Source organism: Acanthopagrus latus, chromosome 9, assembly GCF_904848185.1.
Source record: "Acanthopagrus latus isolate v.2019 chromosome 9, fAcaLat1.1, whole genome shotgun sequence".
Classification (NCBI taxonomy): Eukaryota; Metazoa; Chordata; class Actinopteri; order Spariformes; family Sparidae; genus Acanthopagrus; species Acanthopagrus latus.
This window is the reverse complement of record NC_051047.1, coordinates 12,915,120-12,934,109: the sequence shown is the minus strand read 5'-3', so window position 1 is coordinate 12,934,109 and position 18,990 is coordinate 12,915,120. Positions and strand designations below refer to the sequence as shown.

The window sequence follows — 18,990 nt, the reverse complement described above, 5'->3', positions numbered from 1 at the left end:
TTTTCATGGAAATGAAATGTCTGGGCTGCGTGTCAAAGCGGTGACTTTCGCCTACTGTTTCTCAATATTTTACAGTGTCTACTCAATATCTAGTAATCTATACGGACTACTTATTTTGGTTACGGTACAAGAGACAATTTGTCCTCTTAACACGTTCTGCAGCTGGAATTTAAAACCTCTGGTTTTCATATCAGCTTTTTTTTTTTTTAATACGATCACTCTGTGAACACTGGAAAGATACTTGGAGAATTTAGCGCTTGCAGATGTTATGAACACCCACGCGGCTTTCCCTTTTCATGTGGCTGAATCCGAGGACAAATCAGAGGCTTTGTTTTAATTGTTGCAACTATGAATTAGTGGGAAATGGAAACAAGGGCAGAGCTGCAGGGCTGGGAAGCCCACGGGTCGTCCATAGGTTGTCAGATTTATTGCAACATTGGATTTATTGATGTAATAGTATTTCCAAATACAGATTTATTGACATTTTACTCCACTTTTGGGGAGCTTGTCACCCCGGCACAATAGACAGAGGGGAACACCCAACCATAAATATTAGCCTCGGACACTTTAAAATATTAAGAGCGAGCTGGGAGCCCTGTGCAATAATGTATTCTGAAAGCATCAGCCTTGTAGTGGATTATTTATGTGGGGACCCGTGAAGCCAAAAACAAGGTGTGTCCATGAGGTCTTGTTATTACATTCAAAGCAATAAAACGCCGACATTTTAAATTCAGTCATTCATTTCTAATGTGCCGCAGAGTAAAGTCTAAGCATCTAACTTGAGAGATTTGTGTTTCAAGCGAGGGGAAGGAAAACATTGGAAAGTAGTTTTTCCGTGTCCCCCTTGTTTTCGCCCTTTGATATTAAATAACGTGCGGTGGAATCAAGCCCCGGCCAGTGATCGTCTCATGTGTGGGGTTTTTCATTAGCGAAGACAGCGGATGAATAGGGGTCTATGTAGCTTGGCCTCACCTCTCAGTAAATGCTTTTAAACCATGACACTCCTGTCGGTAAATCTCTGCTACACCCCGAGCTACCTCACTTGACAAATAGGCTCCGTCCCTAAAGTGGAGACAACTTTACACCAGTGTTGTTTGAGATCCCTGAAACACCCTTCTATGTTAACATTGGATGTGCGCTAAGCAGCGCATTAGCTCACTTTCAGAGCGCCTGTCAAATAATTCATATAAAGTGAATAATTGATGAGCAGAATGACCACAGCCCTCACACCCACTCAAGCCCGAGCCTAAATCTTGAGGCTTCTTTATTTTAGTGCTGCATGTGTGCCCTGAAGGATCAGTTATTTTGGTGTAGCCTGAGGACCCCTAGGCTGACACAGAGACACCAGTCTGTCCTTTGAAGTCCTACGTCCTGTTAACCAGAAATGTAGCTACGGTATCTTTCAGTACTTTAAGGGTGCACTGTGTTGTTTTTGACTATTTACAATATTGATAATGTAATAACACAAACTCAGAAAAAATGTATGTATTCCATAACTGGATAAACAAGCTTTGCCCAGAAAGAAATAAGGTCACCAGAACACTGTTTGAAGCTAGAAAGGTTGCAGGGTCCGCCAAATATAAACAAAGTAACACAGTATGAAGCTGTGTTGTCCTTAAAATGAAGACACTTTGATATTCAAGATTAAACTCAATAAACGATCAATGGAGGTTTTTCATTTTCTTTCACATTTAAATTTCTTCCCAAAAACTACATAGTGCACCTTTTAATGATTTAATGCAACTGCTCCTTTGAAGGGGTGCTAACTGGTTTTGCAGAAGAAATTCAGACTCTGAAATTTTGAAATTTACAGCATTAATGAGGTAATAATACAAACTCAGAAAAATTAATTATATCCATAACTGAACAAACAAGCTGTTCTGAGAGAAATAAGGTCCCCAGAACGGTGTTTGATACTAGAAGTGTGGCAGGGTCCGCCAAATATAAATAAGGTAAAACTGTATGATATTGCAATGTCCTTTCAAGGTAAGTTTGTTTATTTAGTTTGTTTAGGCATAAAAAAGGAAGATCTTCCTCTTTTGATTACATTTTCTTCCCCCAATCCCACATAGTGCACCTTTTTGATGTTACAAAACATATAGGCGAGATCAGACACAATACAAAAGCAATTCTGCGGTGTAACCTGAGATCCGTTTAACCCAAATCAGAGCCTCGTAGGAAACAAAGGATTCCCATTTTCAAAAGGTGGAATGCTGTCCTTGGAGATAAAAGGGGTTTTGTCCATGTTTCCCTCAGTTGTCTAGACAATACAACACGCCCCTGGCCACCTGCTCCAACTTCTCAGCTGACAACCGCCATAATGCATCTCCGTGATAAATTCCCTGTTTACACGACTCCACCACAAAGCAGCGAGTTCAGGTTAGCGTCACATTCGTAGACCACCGTCTGCTCTGCTCTCCTTGACCCACCAGTAACTCAGGAAGATATCTTGAAAGCATTCATTTACTGGAGTCCTTGACTGTCCTCAGCACTGCATAATGTTCAGACTGCAGAGGAATGTCATGGTGAGTCAAAGGGATGAAGTCCTGACCTATAATTATTCCCCCGTTGGTCCCTGACATGGTGGGGTCAGGCCTGGACAGCTGGGGCAACATCCTGCTGAGCTTCTCTGCTACGGTGATGCTGTCACACAGCAAAATTAGCTCCTATGTGGATCTGGACCTGTCGCCATTGATGGATGGGCGAAGAAAGGTGTCAAAAACAGGATTGATGATTTAGGACATGGTCTAGAGTTGTGACAATCTGTATAAATTACCCCGGAGGCATTGGCTACCAGCGAAAATGTCAAGGTTTTTATTTACAGCGTGTTACCAACAGGGGGTTTGGCTTGGTCGCAGCAATCCCTTTTTTTTTTTTTGGTAAGTTAGCGATCTCCACAAGGATTTGAATCATTTGATAATTCACATTTTAATCAACTTTCAGCCAAGAAGAGTGAAGGTTCTCTATTGCACAGAAAACTTGCTGATGCACGCTGAACTCATCAGCCAAGCTCGCACTCATTTCCACCAACAAAATCAAACTATTCCAATTCTCCTTGGTGCTGCGGCTCATACATTTTTCTTCCTTATCTGTAGTTTTTTTTTTTGCGTGTTGAAGTTATTCTCCTAAGACACAACCATACAATCGTGGATTCCTTTGAAGCCATTTGACCATTATCCTTGACACTAAAAGCACAGCACTTACTGGTACTGGATGTCAAATTAAAACCCTTTAATGATAAGTTCTCTCCTAAGGTCTCATGGGAAATTTCTTCTGGATTACATTGTGGGAAAAGGCTTTGAACTTGACATTGAACTTAAGCAGACTTTTTTTGCCTTCAGAGCCTTAAAGTTTGGCTGGATCCTACTGCTTCATTGCTTTCATTAAGAAGTGCTGGGAAGTTCCAGTAGTGAAGCTCAGATCCAGGTCATCGACGGACGGAATCCATTAATGAAGCTCAAAGGCTCCGTTGAGAATATTTGCATTAGATTTGCTTTATAACGCATCCAGAATTAAAGCAGGAAAGTAAAGTGGCTAGAATCAATATTCTTATGATTAAAATGGACCATATGTCCGTTGTGGTGGTGAACCCTCAGCCCTGTGCAGCTTTTTGGAGTCATTTAGCTTATTGTTTTGTTTTTTACGGCCTGCATATAAACTGTTGTGGTTCACTCTCGCGGCTCTCAAAGTGTTGTTTTAGCCACAGCAACGGAACTGCAACTAACTTAGTTGAGTTTTTCTGCAATGTATTAATTATGCAATTAATATGATGCAAATAAACGTTGAAAAATGGTCTTCACTGTGCCCAAACTATTGCTGGGTTTGGTTAAAGGGATCTAAATACCAATGCTAATATGGATACTTTGACTTTGATAACTGCTTCTTAACACCAATTTTGTCCTAAATGAAAAAAAGAAAAGCATCATATTCTTGACATCATTGCTTGAAAAAGAACGTTTGTTCGATAACCAAAATATTTGGCCACACATTTTCTTTTGATCAGCTAATGAATTGTTGTAAGATAATCTGCCTTACAATCATGAAGTGGACAGACACTGAACTCTAAATTTGTTTTAATGTTTCCCCATGTCTACTAAATGTGTTCATAACCCCAATAGCACATATACATCTCCACGACGTCAGCGTGAGATGCGTTGGAAAGGCAAAGTCGTAGACGGAGCGCATGTGCGCCATATGGGAAGAAACTGTTTGACAGATTAACCTAAGCGTCCCTTTTTCTGTCGCTCATCACATTGAATCATTTCGCCTCTTTCATGTTGATCCCGTCGGTCATTTATTCTGAAGCACCAGCCTTGCACTTGCGCCATCCAAGCACAATTATGTTTGCAGAGGCTGACAGCGTAATTCTCCGTCCTAATGGAATTCAGGAAATGACCAGTTGCACGAGCCATTTACCCCCACCGGCCCTCCGCTCGACAACTCTCATATTTACACGTAGAGGGGTTTATAAATACGCAGCGCTATTAGGGCCAAATGTTTGCCTCGTCTGAGCGCAGAAGGTGGCACTTCCACAGCAATTAGAGGAAATTGGCAGTATCTGCAGTCTAGGCAGGAGTGCTGACATCAGTTCCCACCTCGGCGGCCTTGGGGACGTCTGTTGAGAGATCAAACAGGCCTGGAGGTCGCTGTGCTCTGCTGAAACTGACCAGAGGTCTGCCCTCGCTCTGGTGCCGTTGACCCCTCTTTCCTGCTTAGGTTACAGGCACTCAGGAAGCAAAAGCTGACTCTGGAGTCTGTTTTTGAGATTTGTCTGCCATTAGCACTATTGTAACTCAAAATAGGATGGGATGGGAGAGGAATCAAAACTGCGTGTTCATTCATTTGATGAATTGATTATTTTCAATGTCTCTGTTGATGTTTTTTTTTTCCTTCTCTTTCACAGAATAATGGATCCTTGGTGTGGTGCCAGAATCACAAGCAGTGCTCCAAGGTAATGCGGTTTCCCGTCTTTCATGAATGAGACGCATGCCACATACATGCCTCATTATCAGAGGATAATACAGCATAAAGTGCGCAAGTCACGACAGGACTAGTTTTGTCATGCCTGCAGGAAGAGAACCTTCGAGAGCTGTTGACATAGACTATCATGAAAGAAACTCTTTTCTCTTCAGTGATTCTTTTACTAGATGGCTTCTGCTTTCATAGATACCCATTTGCTCCTGTAAATGGGTTGCGATTTAAATAAGTTTTCGAAGAGGCTTATGAAAGCAAAGCGCAATTGTTTTTCCCCCCCCTTGCCATTTGGAATTTCGGTCCCGACGCGCTACGCTGCGCCTCCCGCAGGGCTTGTTTGTGTTTCGTGCCCTGTCCCAAAGAGGGTTGATACAAAGCTGGCGTTGACAGGCTCCTCTGAAAAAGACGGCGCTGACACACTCTATCAGACTCTCCCGGAGCTGTTGACAAGGCCCGCGTAGATGTGCTGTATAGACTGTAGACGGGGAACACTATGGAGCTGAAATAAGAAGGATGATACGCTAGCAGAGGTCCAAGCAGAAATCTAAACAATGCTCTCTGTGGCTGTCCAAGGCTCTCATCTCCTCACACACAGACCGTGAAAGCAGGATTTAATGCTGTTAGCCCATGAGGACTCAAAATAGGATAGAGACGGTGTGTGTTGTCTAAATAAAAGACAGAAGTATGTAGGAAGTATGTTATTGCCCAGGTGATGACACATTACATGTAGTCCTGTAGTCTGTATTTATTGTTTTTTCCACAGACCTCAGACTTTGTTGTGCCTATGGAGGAATGCATGCCGAGTATCTGGGCCAATCACAGCACTGCAGTGATGGTGATTAATAGGAAAATGCATTTTTTTTTTCTTCTCATGCTTACTTAACGCGGCCTTACATTCGCTGTACATATTAATCACAATCAGTGTCGAGTATCGGCGTCCTCACAGAATGACCCCTTGTGCCTGATTTCTGAATTCCCCTTTTTTGAATTTCAAATTGTTTCCTTGACGATTTGCATTCGCCTGGACCACAGCTGAGCTATTGTGCTTTGTGCTTTCTGCTACATCTGCAAATGTATAGGTGCCCCCCTCTCCCCTCGCCAAATAAGCAAATGTTAACAACATGTTGTTCTGTCACACCACTAAATGTTTCCTCAACTGTACGCAAATCGTGAGCTCTTGTTATGTTGTGTTACTTCTAATTGTAAAGCTCTATTGTTGAACTCCAGGTGGTGACTGAAGCTGCTCAAAGCAAAGCACAATCAGCTTAAGCTTGTCTTTTACATCATTTTAAACCGTCTGTGGTGTGTTTAGAGGTAAACGGCATATCTTTCCTCTTGCCTGTAGTGCCATTTATCCATCTAGATTGTTTTGGTGTGAGGCAGCGCAGGCAGTAGGGACGTCCTGAATTGTTTTGTCTTGTCTCGAAGGTAATGGAACTAGATGGAACTCGACTTATGGGACTCAAAGCGCCAAAAAAAGTGTCATTGGGAAAAACTCAACTGCAGTGTCTCTTTTACATAAAATCATGGTCCAGTTTTCGAGATTATCTTCTGACGTTGTTCTGGTGGGTGTCATGTAGGAACTATGTTCTTTCTAGTGCGTCACTACACAGAAGGAAGTGTGACCACAACAAGGTCTTTAGATCATCTTATGTTACCTGGTTACTATTTGTGGAAAGAGACATTGTTGGTGAGTTTCTTTTGATGTGTGTGTTTTGGCGTTTTGAGCACCACAAGCCGAGTGCCATCTAGTTCCATTATATTGTAGAAGGCAGATATGTGCAGCTGATAGAGACGGTTATTCAACTGCAGTTCTTTCATGGCACTGACCGAACGGATCCGATACTATGGAGTTTGGAAAAATGTCTTCTCATTCGATTCCAAATTTCAGTACCTTAAGGAGTTCATCCCAGCCAGTCAGCATGTGGCATGCTTGTTGTGGCAGATGATAAGCACTACAGGTAAGAGTAGAAATTGGGATTTTTATTTTTTTCATTTTTGTGCGAATTATCCCTTTAAAGCCCATGTTTTATTCACTTAAGAAGGCAGGTCTCCGTTGTTTTCACCATAATGCTGTGAAACTTGTTTCTCTCCTTTCCACTGTGATGGCCAACATCGGCTCTTGGCACCGGTCGCTCCCCAGTCACTCGGCAGAGTTTCACGTTTGAAAAAAAAAAAAAAGGCTTCTGCTGGCTGTGAGTCCCGGCACAGCAGACTGTTTTCATAATCAACCAGCTAACATTGCTGAAAGTCTGAAAATGCCCCAAAAACTTTTTAATGGACTTCTTGTTCTCCGTGCTGTAACAAGCGTGTCAGTTAGCACTTCTTGATCCTACTTGTAGGCTGTAAATAAATGAGGCTGGATTTGATGTAAGCCCTCTAAAAATAATGATGTGCTTGTGTTACTGCTGTGTTACCGGGTTTGCTCTGCCACTCTGCTGCTCCGAGTAGTTTCAAGGGGCTCCCTGAATTTAATTAATTTAATTGTAACCTCGTTTTTTTTGTTCAGCCATTCAGGACGGCGGCCAGGGCACGGCGCTGAGGTTTAATTTGCGGCCAGAAGTCAATATTTTGGTAGCAAACATTACCACACTTCACAGCCACGTCAATGACTCGAGTGCACACTCAGGGCCTGTGTGCAGCCTGTCAAAACATGGAGCTATTGTGGCCGCTCTAACAATCGTACCAAATGGGCCCATGCTGTACAGTGGTTCCCTGTGAATAGCTCTACAGCCGCTGATTAGCCTCTCCACTTCATGAACAGCACACACTCAAACAGAGAGACAAAGGCAGTGGCTCCCGGGGAGTGCGTTAGGGCAGAAGGCTTGTCCACCCAGAGCTCTGTTAAAGAGCAACAGAGGGCTCCCCGCCTGTGAAGAAAATGCGAGGAAGGGCCGCCTAATAATCAGACAAAGATGCGCTGACCCCGTCCATCTGTCCGCGTTTTAGGAAATCAAAGCCTCCCGTTTGATGAGAAAGTCATCCCGGTCATCTCGTATGCGGTGTCCGGAGTTAGCCCCCCCCCTCCCGCTCCCAGCGTCCCCATTGTCATGGTAATTAACCTGCTTGCCCCCTCTCTTCAGTGCACAGCGAGGTGGCATTTGGAGAGCCGGGGAGTCATTATCATGCCATAACGCTGGACCAGCAGACAAACTCCATTCAGCATGGGGGAGACGCCAGGAGAACAGACACAGGCAGCAGCAGCGGCGGCATTTTCTATGAGGCCATTGTCATTTTGTCTCCCTACTGTTCGAGCTCCCCTGACTTGAGAAGTTTGGACGTGTTCCCTGAAAGTTGGAAAAAACTCCAGGGTGTTTCTTTTTTTTTTCTCTCTCTCTCTCTCTGCCGGTGCAAAGAAAATAGATTTTGTGCGTGCGCTGAGGCGGCCAAGAAGCTTTTCCTCATTCAGAGCACGGCTGATATTAGCAAGGATTGCTTTCCCCCATGGGTGTGATCCAGGCTCCAAAATCAAATGCTAGGATTGACTTAAGGCGGCTAAATGCCGCTGTGCAACAAAGCAGTGCGCTTCATTAATCAAACTCCTCTCAGGGAAGGGAAGAGAGGAAAGGACATGTGCATTATGCCTGGATAAGTTTGCCCTGTGGTGAGTCATTGGAACGTGTCCATCACTTACAGCTCCTGAGGAAGAAAGTGTAACATTTGTCTTGTAAACACGCTGAACATCCTGAACTTCCATTGGAACTCTCAGCGAGTTGGACTGGTGGTTGGTGAGAGCAGTCTTTAAACTAGTTTTGAAGAAGAAATTTAAACTTTAAACTGAATTTGAATATTTACAATATGAATGAGGTGATGATACAAACTCAGAAATATTAATTTGATTAATTCCATAACTGAACAGACTGTTCTTAGAGAAAGAATAAGGTCCCCAGAACACTGTTTGAAGCTAGAACGGTGACAGGGTCCGCCACATATGAATTAAAGTAAAACAGAATGTAACTTTGTTGTCCTTTTGAGGTCAGTTTGTTTATGAAGCTCTTTCACTCCTGATCAAAAATTCCTCCCCCAAAACTACACACTGCACTTTTTAATCTAACATCCTTCAGTAGGGCTGTCTCTGCCTTTCATTTCTCTACACCAGCCGCATCCCTGCCCTTTATTTATTTCCACAGGGAACGCCTTTAGAAAGCAACCTTGTCTGGTCACCATTTGACGGCAGTGAGTCGTGCACGTCTTCTTTCACGGACGTCTCGCGCGTCCCTGATGGCTCTTTCGGAGCGCTCTCTCTCCTCTCCAATCACACCCCGAGCCGCACATACCAGCGCAAGAATAAGAAGTGTTTGCTCTTTAGGATTACATGCGCCCTCGTCTTCACATGTTTAAAGCTTTGGAGCCGTTTGCCTGAATAACAATCACAGGAATGCTACTATGTGTCATTCAAAAGCCCCACTGTCAACCCCCCCCTTCGCTCTCCTACCAACCCCCACGTTTTCTCACGGCGAAATAAAAACGGTCGAACTTCCCATTAGTTGATTTTTAAGGGTCAGCTGAAGCTGTAAAGTAGAATCAGAAGCGCGGCGGGCAAATCTCACTTTAGCTTGAAGCTTCGAGGCGGGTGTGTCATTGCAGTTTACAAGTCTTTTTGTGTGGCCGTCTCTTCTTTGGCGGGAGGTAGTATATTCCGAGGCGCTCTGAAAAGATGTGATGGAGTGGGTGCTGCTTGCGGAGGGTTTACGGCCGGGCATGGCCGGGATTGTTAGGCGCTTAGACAGACATCAAAGCACCTTTTGGTCATGTTGAGGCCAGACGCTGCTCTCACCTCCTTGTGTTGGACACATTACCAGCCCCAACACCTTCAAAGCGAGCTAGAAATCAATCTGTCAAGCAGGGCAAGCTCCTCTGGATTGCCTGCCAGTGTGGCTGCTAAACAGGGTGTAAAATTTGAAAAAAACAAGAAAAAAACCCAAAAACTAAAAACGGTCCTTGCTGGTTTAAGTGATTCTCTAATTTCACATATACGCGTAAGACTTATGAGATCATCTGTGCGCTTTCTATGAAGCCTTTTCCTCTTGTGCTCTTCTATCTAGTTGGAGGCAGCGTGAGTGTTAGCGTGTGGGTGGCGGAGGAGTGTGAAGTGGGGCTGGTCAGTCCCAGCAGGAAGGACCTGATCTGGACATGGTTGTTAAGTTTCATTGGCTAAAGGGGGGGTCGCTTCATTGGCTGCTATCTGTGGAGCTCATTATTCACATGGTGGGTGGCAGAGAATGAAAAGCCCCCACAGCAAAGAAAGAAAAAAAAAAAAAAGAAAAAGAAAACCCAAAGACATGGCCACAGGAGACGAGGCCGTGGAACTGCAGCTCAGACTTCTTCAGCAGTCTGAAGCTGCTGTCTGTTCAATATGCGAGTGATGAACACTCCAGGAAACCCTCCAGGAAGAGGTACACTCACCCTCTCATACCAACCTGTGTTTTTATTGATCCCGCAGAGCACGGCGGCCCTTTAAAGGGGAGCCATTTATATTTCTGGGATAATCAAGTGTTCACAGATTTCACATGTTCTCCCCGTCAGAAGGGATTTGATTCTCATGAAGGATTAATGTAATCAAAGCTGCTGTGAAATCCTCTTTTAGCAATAATGACCAGTCACACTGAGACAATCTGCTGTCGTCCAAGTGTTTGTGCTCCTTCTGAGGACGGACTGGCTGAATATCATCGATGGGAGCGCACCTTTTCACGTCGACTGAGCTGTCCGTTTCCCCCCTCCCGAGCTCACATGTTGAGAGGTGCCGAGGCAAGAAAAGATTCCGTGGCTTTGTCCGTGGCCTGCGTTCATGTGGCATCGCCAGAGTAATCGTGCAGACAGTCACATAGACGAAAGGGAAGATTAGAATGTAAGAATCTTAAAGCTGATGTACTTAGCAGATGTGGGCTTATCAATTTATCCTCAAAGCCACTGCATCCTGCCGATAAATCCCGAAGATTGTGTGTGACAGTTTCAGGACGGCGGAGATTCAAGAATGTGTGTCAAAGACTCGGTGATCGACAGCTCTCTTCACCTTTTGACTTGAAGATGACAACTCCAGTGGAGCAATTTATACTTGAGATTTCAGGAGCAGGTATCATGAGATGAAGAAAAAAACGCCTCCTTTGGACGTTTTGTTTGTCTCCTACATCGACAGAAATCCAAAATTCCCTCCTTGGCTCGCCAAGATCTGCCTGCTTTTTGTAAAGCCCTTATTCTCAGCCTCAGAAAAACATGAAAGAGAATTCAATCATCACTTCAAGCAATTAGAATGTGTAATGCCACTTTTATTGGGCTGCTTGTCTCAGTTAGGGCTGCAAGTAGGGATGCGAATGTTAAGGAATTTCTTTAATAGGTAGTCGGCTGCCTTAACAATCAATGATCAGTAGGTTAGTGGCGAGGGAGTTACAGTATCTACTGGCGTGATCTATGTCTTATGCAAAATCTGAGTCGGCTACATTTGGAGTTAAAAGAACAGATAAAGTAAGCATCAAGTTATTTTAACAGTAAGCTCACAAAATAACAGCTTAGCTACAGCAGCATAGCTCCAGTCGGTCGCTGTTCAGCATCTGGTCCAACCAAATCCATCCCATATTGATATTAGTACTAAATTAATTGCCAAATCAGTTTGGATAGAATGTATTTTTTGTATTTTTTAAAGTACATATGACTTCTAATGCCAGTATTCTTTTTCTTTTCACATGTTAAACTGGTGAACATTTGTAATTTGTAAGAAGTAGTTTTTTGACATCTGTTTATTGGTATTTCAGCCTTCAAATAGGACAGGCTAAGTGTAAATGATGTGAAATATCACAAAAGTTGTGTGGAGATTACAACACAATGCAAACAACACAGGAACAGGAACAATATAAAGTTTAATTGTACAAGGTACCGGGCTGCTTTGCCTGGTAATTACTGACATCTCATTTGACGTAGTTGAATGAACAGTAGAGTAGTCGAGTAGAGTTGGCAGGATGTTTACTGCTGAGCCTCTATATAACATTGTTTATCAATAAAGTGTAGGCTGGAGCTTGTGCCTGTTTCCAATTCAGAATATTAATCTATTTGACAGAGGGTTGTGAACCTAGCCACAGTTGTAAGGAGTTCTTTAAGGCGACTGTCATTACAAGATACTGGCTGGCTGTCAGTTAATAGGTTTTTAACTGGTTAAACTCTTAGTAGCAATTATTCAATGAATGATTAATCGTTCTACTTCGTAGCTGCAATTGATGATTATTTTCATTGTCGATAAAATATCCTATGCAGAACCAGCTACTGCAACATGTTTTGAAAAGGGCATTCTCTTTGAAAAGTACACATGGCAGGTGATTGGACAAACCATCTGTCTATTATGATCTACAGGCTAATTTGAGCCAGTAAGATCCACTGTAGGAGAGTGAAACCACCAGCGGAGCCAGATGGTTTTACCAAAGCCAGCCGGGAGAAGATCAAAACATGTTTTTTTAGCATTGATGCTTAACCTCTTGAAGAACAGCCATTGTTGTTTTCAGATGACCAGTCGCTTCTTTCGCTGATGGTCACATCCAAACCACGTCTGTAGCTGCCTGTAGTTCCTCAGAGGGTGCTGATTGACACATAGCTTGAAACCTGGCAGGGTGGGTTTGGAAGATCACCCAATTGAGCAAATTCAGCGGCTGCACAAGGTATGTTATTGTTATTCTCTTAGAGGAGTAAAGAAACCAGGAAACACTCACTTTTTAAAAGCTGGAATCAGAGACTTTTTTTCTTAGAAGATTACTCAAACCAGACCAGATACAGCGACAAATCAAAACAGTTGTCTCTTTTAGTAGTCGACAGTAAACTGAATGATCAGTTTTTGCAGCTCCAGTCTCGATGTGTATGTGCTACAATTCAGAGATACTGGAAAGAACAACTGGTGTTAGGAAACGTTGGTGCAGGCTGGAGAGGGCAAGTAGGATTAGTGAATTTCAAGTGTTTCTGAGGCTCAAATAAACAAGTGAAGATAGTGCTGGAATGTGACTGCAGCATGGGATTAGGACGGCTTTACTCCCCTCAACGGCGTGGCGTGTTTTACATGTTGTTGGCCTACATTGACACAGAATCTCCAGGTCTCGTTTCATTCGGCCCGAGGAGGGATTGAGACGGCTTGAGTGGTCGCCGCCGGGACGTCCTTATATCTCGTTTACCATCTCCTCAATCTGCGGTGACCGACGTCGCCGTGACAGAAATGCACTTTTTCATCTCCTGCGAGCGGATAGCGCGAGTTCATTACCGCCGCTGTAAATCAACCTAACAGACGGGTCGAATGAGTGGAAGTGCTTTATCAGGCGATCACGCTTTCAACCCCGCTCCGCCGTCACATTATTCAGCGCGATGGTGTGGGAGTAAATACAGTAAATCATGTGCGGGGGCATTCGTTTTCCGAGAGGGGTTTTGGCTTTCCCATGCCACGTCACAGCCGGCCTCCTTATCACCAATCTGACCCCACATGATGGATACATCCTGTTGAGTCTAATTGTCATGAAATGTAAACCGAGCCCAGAGGTAGGTGATAACTGAGGCTCTGGTTACAGCCACTGTATTTCCTGACTCCTGCAGAACATAACAACGTGAGATGGCAGAGGACCTGTAAGAGAAGGAGGCCTCGCTCTGTGTGTGTGTGTGTGTATGTGTGTGTGTGTGGAGTCTGGGTGAAACTTCAGAGTCATTAAGTATTAAGTGCACTGCTATTGCATTCCACAGCAGACAAAGCACAAATTCTGGCTTAAGCTGTGCGGGCTTTATGCTCATAAATAAGGCAGGCACCTCTGATTGGGGGCTAAATGTATAATTCATGCACTGCCCCTCCTGCTCCTCCTCTTTTTTTCTTCTCACTTTCTGCCAAGCTATTCCTTTTCAGCTCTTTGTTGTCTGGGCCCTCAACTGCATTTTAATCAATAATTAAACTGATGCTCAAAGAATGTCTGTGTGACACCACCTGCTAGGTTACTCACCGTCTCCAAGAAACAAGACAGAAAGTCTCGAACCGTATACATTTCAGTTCACCCCACCGGAGCTGGAATAGTACAGTGTTTTAGTTGGTTGTAAATGTGAAGGAGTTATGAGACTGGCAACAGCCGCGGCATACGTCTTTCTCGGGGCCGTAAAACACTTGGAGATTTTGGAAAATGTGTCGTTAGTCGTGTAGGAGTAATTTGAAGAAGACTGTGTGTCGGTCTGAATTCATTAGCCTAGTTATCACAACAAGGCTCCAGACTGTGACCATTTAGTGGCGTTTTGGAACCATTTTTTGGAGAAAGTGCAACAAAATGTTATAATTAGGAGCAATGGTGCAACTTGTCCCTCATCATTTTTTTTTTTCCATCTCATCATCATCCTCCATTGGTAACGTCTGCCTTGGCTGCCACAGCAGTAAAAAAAAAAAAAGAAGTATCAAAGCAGAAGCATTTCTCGATCAGTCATCTGATGCACAATACCGTGAGAGCCGAGGACAATGATTTTGAATCATGCCGCAAGCCTCCACTTGAGCACCGCCCTTGAATGTGTTGTGCTGCATCAGTGTTACATATAGTACCCAAAAGTTAGAATTGAATAAAAGTAAAGACATCTTGTTAAGATTTTCCTTTGGTAATAATGAAAGTCACCCATATGAATAGTACTTTAGTAAAAGTCTATGATATGATATGTCCTAAAGTATTAAATACATGTATTCAATACATATTGAATACATTTATTCAAGTATCAAAGGTACGAGCCAATTAAATATATGTTACATGTATGTACAAACTGTATACCTGTGGGCATTGTGGGCAGTGGTATTAGCATTGGTGTTATGGGCACTGGCCTGTCAGCAGAGTAACTAGTAACTAAAGTTATCGAAGTAGTAGTGGAGTGGAAGTATAAAGTAGCAGAAAATTGAAATGCTCAAGAAAGTAAAACTACCTCTGAGTTGTACTGAAGTACAGTGTTTAGGTAAATGTACGTAGGAAACACCAGTGCTACCAGTGGAAAGTGTTGTACTGAAGCCCTGCATAGTTGTATGAGATGATGATGATGATGAGTTGTCTTGATATTACCAGTAGTACAAGCCTGTGGCAGCTCTGTATGTCATTCCATTTTTAGACGATAATTTCTAAAAAATCCACGTTGGCACTTCTTAGTATTTCTCGGGTGCTGCAGGGCATCGCCACAGACAGCTTGTCCTTCCGCAGAGCGGCTGTGACAGAAGTGATAAACAGATGCAGGGACGATAGGCCTGACTGCACCTAATTTTCATAAAGTTTGGGGAGACAAGAGGAGAGCAGACAGTCACCAATTTGCTCCGCAGACACACCATACATTGTACCTGATTCGTGTACACCTAAGCACATGGGCGCCTTCGAGCTGTAATTGTTGTCTTTCCTTGCTCTGAATCCTCATCTGACACTGCGAGCCGTGCATGTTTCCTGTTAGTTTGCAGAGGCTTACGTAACTGCAGAACAGAAAACCCCACAGCAATCACTGCGGTATAATTTTATCTGTGCATCCCCCTGAAATATGTAAATATAAAACCCAAACTTTGTATGAATATTTAACACGCACTTCCATTGACTCACGCAGTCTCAGTACTGTAAGTTCAAGTTGCAAATATATCGTCGACGCGACTGGGGACAATTCCAACAGCTCTAATACAATTCCTTAATAAAAATTTCAGCTGGTTTTCCCTTCCAGATAAGTGTTGCTGGAACGCCTCATCTCATATTTATGAGCGCCCATGTGAGCTCGCTGCGTATAGAGTTGCAGACTCGCATCTCAAGCCGGCACGCCGTTAATCTTTTTTCATCTACCTGATCCACGCCACTGTCTGCTCAACACACACCTGTGCTGATTTACTGCAGCACAGAAATTAAATACACAGTATCTCATGGACCTTAATGCTCTATAAGGTCACATAAGGTTGAGGAAATGGTGTGTCTAGACTATATAGCAGCTCAGGACGAGGATATCTTCTTCCTGATTTATTTGCTGGATTTTTTACAGACCTTTGAAACTTAATGGCACGTCAGAGACGTACTGGAAAGCCTTGCTAGCATATGATTTTACACTCATTGAGATCACGGCTCATGCACTTGATGAAATATGTTTCAGCCTGGCTAATCTGTAATCATAGCCTCTGTGGGCATCATCTGGAAGGAAAGGACAAGGATTTTAAGGCACTGCTACTCAATTATTGTGTCCAAAAATAGACTTTGAATATAAATAAAGCCGAGTTTGAGTGAGAATGGGGGAGAGAAAAGAGAAATCATCAACAGTAATTGTCCTCACTGTGGTATTCCACTGTGTCCCTGGTAAATCTGAGAGTGTTGTCTGCATGTCTCAAGTTTTTCATCCATCTGTGGATTTTCTAAATCCATTCACGCTGAAATGCCAAAAATAATTGGAAAAACAGGAAAAACTCCTATTTTTCCTCCTCCATTTTTTCCTCCTCTTTTATGTTTGTGGTTTTGGTGCAGCATTTCATTGTTTGAAAACCGCCATTAATTCGGAAAAGAAGCGGGATCAAATCTAAGCTGTTGTGACACACACGGCCGACATCTGTAAGAAAAGAGAGGCGAGGTCCTGTCCCCTCTGCTGTGACCCACGGGACCGGAGTCCTGAAAATAATTGTACGTTACTCAATGCAAGAGACAAATAGAATCTTGATCCCGTTTGAATTGTGCCATTAAACATATGCTATTTGTCGGTTCAAAAGATATGCGTCCCAAGAGTTTTGCAGCTTGTTGTAAAGATAGTAAATACCATCTAGTTTTGTGTGAAACCACTCAGTGAACCACACCGTCTCGCTCACCATACATCAGCAGCACCAACATGGCTGTCATCTCGGTATTGAAGACGGTGACAATCACCATAAATCTAGCCATATTAACAACTTGTGTTGTGAAAGGAGAGTTTATCACTTCTGTGAGCTGCTAATGTGCAGGACCAGCTCTAAAAGGTTTTGGTTATGGCTTTTGGTGAACACTAAACAGGGTCCCATGGTGGTCCACCAGATGGGGTGTGACTAATAGTTGAGACAGTTGAGATTTAAGACAGTGTCAATTGATTTGCTGTGGCTAAAAACAGACTTCTAATAAGCCTGGAAGAGGAGGATACCATGTTAAGGCACGGGATTACCAAGACGTGAAGTTATTCAAATATCGGATATTTAAGTTGGTGCCCTGAAACCCTGACAAATAAGTGTTTTAAATCTTATTTTGGGGCAAAGTCATTAAACTTCACAAGTTATTTGTATCAGACTTGACTGGTGATACTGTACATACAGTTTTTTTTTATGTCCTGGTTACCATCAAAAATTAAGTTATGGCTGTCTCCCCATTCATTAAGATAGGGGCCTTACATTGTTTGCCAGAAATAACTGCCCAGTGTTGGGTTACGGTTTGGTGATGGTTTCCTTGGGCTGATTAATGATTAATGAATGATGATACCAAGAGTTGTTTAGTCTCTCAGAGTGGCCACTGACATATTTTTGTGATGTGTTTGCATAAATTAATGCGTAAGTGCAATATTGGTCTTATATCCTTAAAAAGCTGTGCTCGTTTTGGGCAATGTGGTGTTTTCTGCACAGACAGTGTTGGAAAGCTGGCTTGTTCAAGTGCTTCAAAAGGGTATGAAGCTCCCCCGGCCGTCGTTGGCACAAAAGATTATCGCCTGCATCAAAAAGAAGTCGAAAAAGTTCTTTGATGAAATGTCAAAGGTATGTGTGGGGTGTGACCGCCTGCTCGCAGTCAGCCGTGGTTGTGCTGTGGCTTCCATGTCCCAGCACCTCAGCTCAACCCATCCTCCACTTCAACCAGTGTGAATCTCTGGATCCTTCAGCTGCCAAGATTGCAACAGTAAACTCCAGACTGCGAAATGTCTCTCACATCTTACGTGTCCCCCGAGAACCTGTTCGACAGTCTGTGATTGGCGTATTTCATTAAACGACTTCTCTTCTTGTGCAATTGTCTCACAGCAGACACAAAACATGTGTTGGTGACATCACCTGTACTGTGTGGTTATGAGCTGGGAAAACGCACACAAAAAGATCACAAAGAGAAGTTGGAGGCTACAGAAACACGGCCTTGTATCGTTGCTGGCAAGTGAAAGTGCATTGGCCGTGTTTGGGAAAGATATATCACATGATAAAAAGCTCGTTCTTGAGCCTGGTGCTCTCAGATCTATCCGACTTTTGGAAAACATCCATTTTCAGTATGAACGCGCTGGCTTAGGGCAGATGGAAGGCCGAAACAGAGAGAGGAGATGAGTTTCAAAATTTATCTGGATTAGAGCGGGCATGGTTTGAGAGTGGAGGAGAACGAAAGGCAGATAAGAGCTGAGGCGAAACTGGGCAAGCCGAGCGGAGGCGACAGCCAAATAAAAGTGAAATAGAGTGAGAAGTGAGTGAGTACGTGGAGTAAGTGCCTGTTTCAATAGAGGAGGGAGCAGAGGCCCCGCCGATCTGCTCCTGGATGGGTCGATAGATATGAGCGGGGGGCTGAGAGCTGCTGGAATAATTGAGTCTGGTCATGGGGAGTGTGAAAAGCGCGAGGGCAGCAGAAAATGGCCATAACTCAATGAGATTGGGGGCTGAGATTTACGACGTGTATGATCAACAACAGAGATTCCTCCATATCGGAGTCTCCCAGGAAGGCGGAGAGCTGCTGCTCCGTCCCGAGGGACGGCAAAGGCACCTTGTAAATATCTGTTGGCACCACTCAGGCTTTCCACTGACCGCTGGGATCGATGCTCCCCGACAGCATGCCAGAGCTTTCGAGTGACAACACACAGGAGTGGGAGCTGTGTAGGTGTGTGTCTGCTGAATGTAATTGACAAAATATCGAGATCAGTCAGAGCTGTCTCGCTCATCACCCCCGCGCCCGCACAAATATGCTGTGGCAAAATGTCAGCTGCGTGATTATGAATTATAGCCCGTCTTTTATTTTGTATGTTATGTATACAGCGTGTATTGTTAAGCCCCGGGCGGTCTCGACTGGTAGCAGCTCATGCTTCATTAACTAAAACAAAACCCTTCTGTGA

General features: G+C 43.7%; 1 protein-coding gene across 2 annotated transcripts in view; it reads left to right on the top strand.

The window, feature by feature from the left end:
- LOC119026466 (anosmin-1) overlaps positions 1-18,990 on the top strand; it is a 49,520-nt gene that overhangs the window by 2,286 nt on the left and 28,244 nt on the right. For both annotated transcript variants that reach the window (XM_037110896.1, XM_037110895.1), the window contains exon 2: positions 4,904-4,951. In XM_037110896.1, coding sequence (XP_036966791.1) covers positions 4,904-4,951 — 48 coding nt within the window. The remainder of the gene's footprint in view (positions 1-4,903; positions 4,952-18,990) is intronic.